The sequence below is a fragment of the Chelmon rostratus genome, chromosome 20 (genome assembly GCF_017976325.1).
Source record: "Chelmon rostratus isolate fCheRos1 chromosome 20, fCheRos1.pri, whole genome shotgun sequence".
Taxonomy (NCBI): Eukaryota; Metazoa; Chordata; class Actinopteri; order Chaetodontiformes; family Chaetodontidae; genus Chelmon; species Chelmon rostratus.
Window position 1 is genome coordinate 2553931 of NC_055677.1, and position 10848 is coordinate 2564778.

Sequence of the window (10848 nt, forward strand, 5' to 3'; positions counted from 1 at the left end):
TTCTGGGAAAATAAAAACATGCACAGCGCATCGGAAGCATAGCGCGCCCCCTGGTGGCGCGGAGGAATACAGCGCCGACTGAATCTGGGAAAAATACTAACATTACTGTAAATTCTGTTGTATTTCTTGTTCCTTCAGTAATCAGTCTCTTTCTAACCTCACCTCTTTTGATTGGAACACGTTTTTCCTACATGTTTCAAACCTTAAATTGCCAAAAACACCTAACTTCAATTCTTGCCAATAATATCGACACATCTGTAAGTTGTTTTTTTTCTGTGAGTGTATGACAGGTGGGTCAACACATGAATACTTAATAATTGAAGAATCTTTGGTTTCCCCGTCTGTGTATCATCACATGACTGAAAGACAGAACATAAAAATGAAATGACATAATGAGGATAAAGTCAGTATAAATGCGGAGTATGAAGTCATGTGAAGGTCTTTACCAGTAACAATGATCCGATGATAACAATAATTTAATGTTAAATCAGTAGAGTCTGCTTTTGCTTTTGATATTTTAAGCACACTCCTGTTAATACTTTACGCACAGGACTTTAACTTGTAATAGAGCATTTTTACATTGAAGTATTTTTGCTTTAACTTTGGTAAAGGATCTGAATACTTCTTCCAGTCCTATTTTTGTTTACCTGCCGTTTAGCTGTTGACCACACGCTATTGTCTCTGTAACAATCACATTTTACAATAAAGCAATGGAGTTTTGAATGTCTTGGCGGGCGCGTGCGCAAACCGGCGGAGAGGCTCGGTAGTGACTAGCTAGCTTCTCGTCCCGTGAAGTCAGTGTAGAGCTGTGCTTTCGCTGACTATTGTAAACAGTAATTGTTTAACCGTGAGTCGTTTCTACTGAGTGGAATTAACGTGACCGAGGCGTGAAAGAATATGCCCAAGAATAAAGGTAAGAGACGGAGGAAGTCGAGAACGTATGTTTCAGTGTAGTTAATTGTCTTCGTGCTGTCGAGCCCGCCGTGAAGACACACGCAGTGAAAACGTGACACTGACCAGCTAACGCTAGTTAGCAGCATGAATTAGAGTCGTTCACAAAGCCATCAGCGGTTTCTGCGTGTAACTTTGACGTGGTCGCTAAACAGGAATTTGGCTGAAATAACGATGAAGTTAGTTTAGTCCGGATAAAGTTGTTCAACACTTTGTGGCTGTTAGCCGGTTAGCTAACGTTAATGTACTTGATAGCGTAATTCCGTTGCTAGCTGACACAGCTAACTAGCTAGTTGCTGGTTAAACCCCACCCCGGTCAGGCCGGGACATTGCGACTTTATTTAACCCAAATCAAGCTGTTAACGCCAAATAATGTTGTATCGGGATATTAAACTCATTTGAGGATCTAAATTGAGCGCCCATAAATCTAACATTTCTATTATGTCCCTTAAATTAGCCAGCTAGCAAGACAACGTCAGCTTAATCGTTATCATTCTTCGTTGTCTTTACAGTCAAGCAGGGAGTGGTTGACACTGGCATTAAAATAGATATTGTGTAAATCACCGATTATAAACTGGTTGTCTGTGGAAAAGGTGTGCTAACTATAAATGTCACGACGAGAAGGAGACTTAACTGGAACCGAGAGGTAACTGATAACCATTAACTCGGTGAAAAGAGTCCATTAACGAGTGGACAGCATTAACTGGGATCCACCTGTCTTATTTTTATTACAGGTAAAGGAGGAAAGAATCGGCGACGTGGAAAGAACGAGAATGAGTCTGAGAAGAGAGAGCTGGTGTTCAAAGAGGATGGACAAGGTGAGTACTGGTTCTGATGCAGTTTCCAGCTCAGGTATCAGGAACCAGCTGCTGGATGGAAAATGAAGGCCACAAACTAAAGATCCATCACTTTGCACTGCATGTGTTTTTGCAAGGGGAATGAAAGTATTGAGCTGTTCCCTTTTTAAAGCCAAATCAAGGAGATTGAATAAACTTGTGTTACCATTTGGCCGGCTAGGTCAACATGGGTCACTGTAGTAACTCGGTAGTACAGATGTGGTATTCCTGTTGTTAGTAGATATGAGTCCAGGTTTATCTCAGTAAGATATCCTGGTCTGTCATTTATATATTGATGAAAAAACTGAGAAGCAGGCAAACTCACATTTGAGTAGAGCTTAAATGCTCTGTCAATCAACAGAATTAGTGGGCAATAATGTTAAATCGAACATTTAATTAGCAATTAAATGTCTAAAGGGGCAAAAATCTGGTTCCAGGTTCTCATGTGTGAGTATTTTTTGGTTTAATTCCAACAGTCAGCTAAACATCACAGATATTAGGCTGTTGGTTGCATAAAACAGTGATTTTGAAGACCTCATTGTGCTTATGGAAATTGTGACATGCGTTTTAATCTATTTTCTGATATTTAATAGAGTAAACAATAACTGGTTTAATAAAGCAGTTGGCAGACTAACTAGTAATAAAAATAATGGTTAGTTGTCGCCCTCCATATAAGAACACAATTTTTGGTGTTTTTGCTTAATGAATGAAACAATTAAATGATCAAATTTGTTTTTGTTAATTTTCTGTAATTTTGTTTCTGTACTTGTGCGTTTTATAGGAGAAAATTTTAATGAAAATGAAAAGGGTTAGGGTTAGGGTTTCCATCCCTCAGTTCTTTTTACCTTCATCTTACACATTTCTATCAAATAATATTTATTCCCGTAAACCACGGTTTCTCCCATGTAATTGGAGAGCAGAGTGTAGTTACTAGATCACCTCCATCATTAAATATGTCACCTTTACTATGTGATGCAACATCACTGCTCATTTTCCCTGAAGTTTAATAAGTCTAGTATTTCAGAAAAATGTATTAATTTCTCCTGACATTAGCAGAGGTGCTGTTTATTTCAGGCGAGGCTGGACACCTCCACTATTAAACACAGCTGCAAACGCTGTTAACTATATAATTTATTGATTATGCTCGTTATCTTATTGACCTTATTTTTGTGTTTGTTAAGCACTCACTCATTCTCAGTCATGCCAAAATGCACCAGCTATGATTTTACCCGGTTTTATAGGCAGGACCTCCACGTGATGTCTTGGTAACTGCCTGTATTGTTGTTCGAACAGAAACATTTGCTGCCAAACCTGGTTCAGCACTTGTTATGTCTGATTTTAAGATCACTTTGCTCAGTTTATTACCTTGGATCAACCATCCTCTGCTCTCTTGTGTCTTCCAGAATACGCTCAGGTGATTAAAATGCTGGGGAACGGACGTCTGGAGGCCATGTGCTTCGATGGAACCAAGCGGCTTTGCCACATCAGAGGAAAACTCCGGAAAAAGGTAGGAATGTCCTGCCCGTCCTCTCGCACCTTTCTCCCCACCAGCACACACAGGAAACCCCCTGACGTAATGCTGAATCAGCGTGTTGTCAATGGTCAGTCAGCCACCGTTAATGTGGCAGTAAAGACTCAGTTGACCGTGAGTGTGTGAGGGTCACAAAGTGCAGTGTGTTGCTGTATGACACGTTGTAATCTCTGCTCTGTTTTGTTTTCCTCTAGGTTTGGATTAACACATCAGACATCATCCTGGTCGGACTGAGAGATTATCAGGTGTGTTGGTCGATCATACATACAGCCTCACTGTGAGGACATGGCACAGGTCTCGCTGCGTCTTCAGATAGATAAGCAGCAGCTTTTTAAGGGTTTTTGTTCTCTGGAAAGGAAGAAGGAACAGTTACTGACTGAAATTTTAAATTAGCTTCAGGTTCAACAAAAACTTATCCCATCATCTATGAAGGAAAAGGACCAAGACAACATGGCTATGCTTGAGGGAAAGGCATTTCAAGTATTCGATATTCACTGGGAAGTTAATATTCCACCACTGTCAACCTGCGCTTATTATCCCTGTAGCAAGTACTTTACAGTGGCTACACACACACACACACACACACACACACACACACGGTCAACAAACATTTTATACATATAATTTTGAATTTGAAAGTGATGACCCATCCAACTAGTTTATGGTTATTTTGTTGACATGGAGAAACATGCTGAACTTTTAAAACCAGTACAAGGGATATTTGGTATTCTTTTTACATGATAATTTCTAAAATCAAACCATTTCTATCTGGTGCTCACTTGGAGGACGTTATGCATATTTTTCCTTTTCATTCCACCTTGATTACTATAACTTTCTATATTAAAACACAAATCACCTTTAGTGGGAACAAAATGCAGCTGCTTGGCTTTTAACAGAAATCAAGATAATAAACTCCCCTAATTTTAGTATCCCTCCACACCACACCTTTGACAGCAATTACTTTTTTAATATGATGCCATAAGCTTGGCACACCTGTCTTTGGGCAGTTTCGCCCATTCCTCTTTGCAGCACCTCCCAAGCTCCATCAGGTTGGATGGGATCAGATTCAAGTCTGGGCTCTGGCTGGGCCACTCAAGGACATTCAGAGTTGTCCTGAAGCCACTCGTTTGACATCTTGGCTGTGTGCTTAGGGTCACTGTCCTGCTGGAAGATGAACCGTCGCCTGAGTCTGAGGTCAAGAGCGCACTAGAGCTGGTTTTCATCCAGGATGTCTCTGTACATCACTGCGTTCATCTCTCCCCTCTATCCTGACTAGTCTCCCAGTTCCTCTGGCATGATGCTGCCACCACCATGCTTCACTGTAGGGATGGTATTGGCCTGGTGATGAGCGGTGCCTGGTTTCCTCCAAATATGATGCCTGGCATTCACACCAAAGAGTTCAATCTTTGTCTCATCAGACCAGAGAATTTTGTTTCTCGTGGTCTGAGAGTCCTTCAGGTGCCACTGCGCTCATTGGGATCTTCAAAGCAGCAGAAATGTTTCTGAACCCTTCCCCAGATTTGTACCTCAAGACAAATGCTTGGTTTGTGCTCTGAGATGCGCTGTCAAGTGTGGGACCTTATATAGACAGGTGTGTGCCTTTCCAAATCATGTCCAATCAACTGATTTTACCAAAGGTGGACTCCAATTAAGCTGTAGGAACGTCTCAAGGATGATCAGTGGAAACAGGATGCACCTGAGCTCAGCTTTGAGCTTCATGGCAAAGGCTGCGACAATTCTCCCAAAACTTTTTTCACGTTGTCATTATGGGGTGTTGTGTGTAGAATTCTGAGGGAAAAAAATGAATTTAATCCATTTTGGAATGAGGCTGTAACAAAATGTAACTAAATGTGGAAAAATAATAATAATAATAATATTTATTTATATAGCACCTTACGACATCAGACAGATGATCAACGTGCTTTACAGAGAAATTACAAAAGATACAAAGCAAAAAAAAAAACAGTGAAGCACTGTGAATACTTGCCAGGTGCACTGCATCCTGAATAATATTTTGTGTGTTTAATTTTCTCATTGTATAGTTTTATTTCTGTCTGTAATGTTGCTCCTTTTTAAGCACTTTGAAATAATAAAAAGAAAAAAACATGTCAAAGTCTGCTAAAGGCCAAAAAGCGTACACACAAAGATATAGATTAGTAGGTCTGGTGATGTTGTGGTTCCTGATCATATCTTGCTGATTGTTATCATTTTATGACACATGTTGACCTCTCTCTCAACCGCGTGATCAGGTTTGGTACAGTTACCTTCAGTTGACCCAACTCTTTGCTTCCAACACTCGACAATGCAATGCCTCATACCTCATCGTCTGTTTCAGGATAACAAAGCCGATGTCATCCTCAAGTATAACGCAGACGAGGCTCGCAGTTTGAAAGCCTACGGAGAGCTGCCAGAGCACGGTGAGTAAAACCACGCGTCACGCCAACACCACAACTGCTGGATCCAAAGAGTGAACGTCACAGTTGTCAAACAAGTCCAGGAATTGATTTATAGTGCTCAGTAAACTCTGTCCAAAGGTAAAGTGTTCATTCAGCTCAGACAAACCTCAGCGTTCAGTGTTTTTAACATTACCAGACTGCTGTTTATAATTTACATTGTTCAGTAATGTGAAATCTGTGAATTAATGTGTGTAGTTTCAGACTTTAAACAGCAGATGTCCTCACTTTCCTGCCCATCATAGCACTTTTACTTCCAACATGCAGTATTCATGTCACTTTGACTTGTCAGTGTATCTCAGTTATGTGGAAACAGGATGTTTTGATTGATCAACTCGAACAGCGCTTCCTTTCTAACACTTCCCATCTTCCTTCACGCAGCCAAAATCAATGAGACAGACACCTTCGGACCAGGAGACGACGACGAGATCCAGTTCGATGACATTGGTGATGATGATGAGGACATTGATGATGTAAGCTCCTTTCATTTTAGAATTCATCTGTGATATCTTTTTTTAATCTAAACCCTTTTTATATACCTAACTTTAAAAAATAACTTTTTTCCCTCAAATGTTGTCAAAACACAAACTTTTACAATATAAATCACAGTCTACTATCTGATTAAAGAACATGTCAACTTTGGTGTTTTGACTAATTTCTGTTGCTACCAAGAAAGTATTGAGGTTTGACACGCAGCCTCAACTGGGAAGTTTTTCATTCTTGTTACTACGTGGTTGAATAGATGCAGAGAAATGATCAAATATCTCCCAATTAAAGTCAAACGATTAATCATTTAGGCAGCAAGTATTAATCGTCATGTATCCTGCTTTTTTTTGTCTGAATACAATATTCAACTGAATATCTTTGGTGTAAAACTGTTGTTTGGACAAAACATATGTCACTTTGAGCTCTGGGAACTAGTGATGAGCATATTTAACCATTCCTGACATTTTGTAGACCAAACATTCAAATAATTAACGCAATAATTAATGCAGCTGTTCTCCTAACATAATAAAAGCTAGATAACTGACAGTGTTTAAAAAGTGTGGAACAAAAGTTGATAATTGTTTTCTCTCATTTTCCAGATCTAAAGACCTGCTACTGGAGGGGGAAGGTGGGATTTTACTACAGATGCTCCGATTGGGATATTTGAGCCAATACACCGCACCATTAATGATTTTTATTAAGATCAGCCTATGCCAATCCAATACAGTTAATTAATATACAGTATGTCAATTAATGTCAGTTTGTTAACCATCGGTAGACGTCTTTGTTTGGACAACTTCAAGTGTGTTTCACACAGGGGAGAAACCGACATCAGTACTTTGAGTTTCTTGTTAACATGAATGACGCTTTCTCTGCCTTCATGCAGCTGGATTGGAGAATCAGAGTAGGCTGATCACCAGCATCATTTTTAGGGTGAATATCTCGAGCACTGCTAGATTTTTTACCTTATTGCTTCTTACATCGACAAAAACGCAAATTTACCATCTCATTCACTGAGTTTTTTTTCTTTTTTCTCGTATTGTTAAAGAAACACTCACCATTTAGAGAAGGCTCACACACAGAGACCATGACTGCAAAATATCTCACACAAAATGCGCCATCTTTTTAAAGTGTATTTATATTGATTTCACACTATGTGGAATTTAGCTACAAGTATAGAATCTCTGGATTCGCCAATAAAAAGATAAACTATTTTGTGTTTTTTTTTTCCTGTGGCAGTCTGTATCATCGTAGCTGTGGCCTGTAAGACAGTTTGAAAGCTGTTTATTAATGACAGAAGTAAAATAAGACTGAGTACAGCTCTGTATCTCTGTAGGGTTTTCACTTTAACGTCACGTTCCACCGACAATTTATTTGCCTGTTTTGGATCGAACCATGGCCGACTGAAGACGATCCCTCTCCCCTGAAATCAAAAGAAGATTCAAAATGTATTTTTCTATCGTTTCCCTTATTTGTGTTTCCGTCTGTTTTTGTTTCCATGTTCTGAACTCTTGGCTGCTTGTCTGTGGCTTCAACACATCGTGAAGCTCGGCCCGGTCGGCCGCTCTGTCGCATGCTAGACCAGTGGATCCCAACCGTTTCCATCAGACTCACACACACACACACACGCGCCAGTAAAACCTCAGTCCGAGCAGTCTGTCTCACACGTTCTCTGAACCTCTATAAAGTATATAACAGTTTTGGAACCACTGGTCTGGATCACATGGGGCCTGTTGCTGCTGTTGCTGTAACTCTGAATTAATAAAAATGTACTATGATGTTTGAAGGCTGGGTTTCCAATAAAGATCTTAACTCCACTGACCTGGCATAGTGATTCTTGGGCACTTCCTGCGCCGGTCTGAAGGTGGTAACGTTGAGTTAAAGTAGTGGCCTCTTGCCACTTAGTGCACCAAGCCAAGAACATCCAGGGCTGGTTGTGCTGGGACAGACCACAATGTGTCTGTCCTGAGACTATTTTTGCCATTTGAGTAAAGATAAAAATAAATGATGTCTCCTTTAGCAAAGCAGCGAGTCCCCTCTGGCCCCGGGGCCACCGTTCTGTTTCTGAGCCTGACCTCTGATCTGTCTGCTGTGTGTGCGTTTGTGTCAACTCCTCTCTCCAACTCTCGCGTTTCCACCGCCGTCTTCCTGCAACAACTCAGCTCTCGCGAGAACTTTAGGGGACAGTTGTTTCCTGCAGCCAGTGATGGAGACCATAGACACATCCGTTTGTCTATGATGGAGACTGGCTCTTTTTGGTGAGCCGGATCAAACGATCAGCAAGTACAGTACGTACAGGAGTGGCGGAGTTTAGATATTTTATTTAAAAGTCTGGCATCCAAAATATACTAAATTAAAAGTATTAGCAACAAAAAGAAATTATATTATCTACAGTAAAAACGTTAATTAGGCAGATGAATGGCCCCTGTCATTGTACTATTACAGTATCATATACTATATTATCAAATTATTATTTTTACGACATTACTAATAATTATGTGGTTTGTCGAAGTGAAGCTAATTGAAACAACCACATTTTTATAGTTTAGCACTTAACAATATATTACTCTAGAATCTTCCTATAGGATTTCTGACAAAATTTTAATCCGAAAAGTAACTAAAGCTGTCAAATAAATGTAGTGGAGTACCGGTAGACAGTAGCACGTGAAAGACAAAACGATTATCATGATAAAATTAATTTTCTGTCAATCGACTAATCAGCCCTACTCGTCTCCCTGTTGGTAGTGAATCATTTAATTGATAACAAAACATAATATTTAATAAGCTGACGTACAGTACATGAGTAAATCTACTTAGTTACATTCCTGCACTGACATACAGTATGAGGTCATGCTTGTTTTCAAGCTGGTTTATTTTCAATAAAATACTTTGTGTAGCTATTTATGGAGCTGCCATCCGACATGACTCAGACCTGGCTGTGTGTGTGTGTGAGCACTGACCCATATTGCATGTCACCGGCAGCCATCCTCAGTTTGTTACAAGCATGACGTAACACCGCCGCTGGGTCTCGCTTGTGCCTGGCACGTGCGCCCTGACACGAGGGAAGGATCCGCGCCAAGTGAAGCGGTCATTCACGTGAGGGTGGGAGGGAGGCCTTCATGCCGGCCCAGCACGACAAGAGCACACCTGTGTTACGTATTAAAAACAGACAGAGGATATATAAACATTTACTAAAACTATTTTAATTGTGATTCTACTCGACAGTTTTATCGTTCCGCCAAACCACATAGCTCTTGTGCAGCAGCCACCAGGTTGCTAGGCGACACATAACAGCCTGAGTTGTGATTTTCGGCGCATTAATATGCAAATTAGCCAACTGTGAAGCGGTCATAGGTTTGGCAGCCAAAATTAACTGGACGCGACGAAACTATTTAATTTATTCTCCGTTTATTCTTCTCTGTTTTTGATAAAATGGAAAGACATTTACTGCCACAAAGAACAATTTATTATAAGATGTGTGATTTTCTACAGTATTTTTTCTGAGGTAGGGGAAAAGTAGATTATTTTTCGTCGTTCAAATGTGGTTGCTATACTGTTTTAGATTAGCATAGCAAACACAAAATCATAGCCCCACCGTATAGCATAACTAACGTTTATGCTAGCTGAGAGGCATATGGCTGCCCCCTCCCCTCTCTGTCTCTCCACCATAGGCTCCCCACTCCGAGCATCCGTCTTCTCCTGAGTCATTGTGTTTCACCACCGGACTCCTGTGTGGTTTTCAGCGGCTCTCTGGCTCCTGTCAGGTCCCTCTGGTCAACATATTCGACCACCTTTGAGATGACTGACGTGGCTTCAAGCCGCCCTGAGATGACAGGTGAGGAAATCATTTATACATTCCGGTTATTCCCAGGAGATGTCCAGAAAAGGGCGTTTAATTTACTACACTGGGAGTTAAACGGATAAGCCCTGACTGCCAATAGGCCCTAAGTGTTGAAATTAATTAAACTTCTTCATAGATCTAATCTTGATCCCCTGTGTGGCAAGGCTCACCACAGTTTGAGACTTCTTTATGTCATGCTATGCTTTGTACCTGATATTTTACATGTCAAAGAATTACATCACCACTAAAATGGGTAAGGGTTTTGCAGTGCATCTGGAAATGTACTGTATGTAACATTTATGCAGATCAGTATGTTAGGGGTTTTTTTTGCATTCATCAGTCATTGTTGCAACATTGTCAGCATAGTTTCACAAAGCATGTAACACTGATGTCAATAAATGAGGAAAACCCTATTGCAATGCAGGAATATATACATATTTTACAATTATTGCTGCATTTCTCATGTGAAGGCTTTCTGAAAAATACAAAAATAGTGCATGTCTGGTCAGAACATTTTATAATATACAGTCTATTCCTAATAGAAATATGTAGGCATATCTTTTAGATTCAAATGTTCTTTTAAATATTCTACATTTCATTTTCTCAGTTGCGCTACATATTCAACTGCCTTCCTGTTTACTGACTGGCAGGCTGACGTCTAAATGTTCTTAAGGATGTTCCTGAAATCAGCCATGTTCCTTCATTAATGCAGCAGTTTATTATTAGCTTGGTGAAACGTGATTCAGCCGA

The 10848-nt window shown here is 40.2% G+C and overlaps 1 protein-coding gene across 1 annotated transcript; it reads left to right on the forward strand.

Annotated features, from left to right (window-relative positions):
- The first annotated feature begins 764 nt into the window (after positions 1-764).
- eif1axb (eukaryotic translation initiation factor 1A X-linked b) lies at positions 765-7470 on the forward strand. Its single transcript, XM_041961191.1, has 7 exons — positions 765-913; positions 1686-1769; positions 3191-3294; positions 3513-3563; positions 5654-5735; positions 6153-6244; positions 6857-7470. The coding sequence occupies exons 1-7, from the start codon at positions 898-900 to the stop codon at positions 6860-6862; spliced, it is 435 nt and encodes a 144-aa protein (XP_041817125.1). The 5' UTR covers positions 765-897; the 3' UTR covers positions 6863-7470.
- The last annotated feature ends 3378 nt before the right edge of the window (positions 7471-10848 follow it).

Excerpts from the sequence above, each read along its gene's own strand:
- eif1axb (XM_041961191.1), top strand. Across the intron at positions 3,295-3,512 it reads GAGGAAAACTCCGGAAAAAG|GTTTGGATTAACACATCAGA; the intron begins GTAGGAATGTCC and ends GTTTTCCTCTAG. Across the intron at positions 3,564-5,653 it reads TCGGACTGAGAGATTATCAG|GATAACAAAGCCGATGTCAT; the intron begins GTGTGTTGGTCG and ends CGTCTGTTTCAG.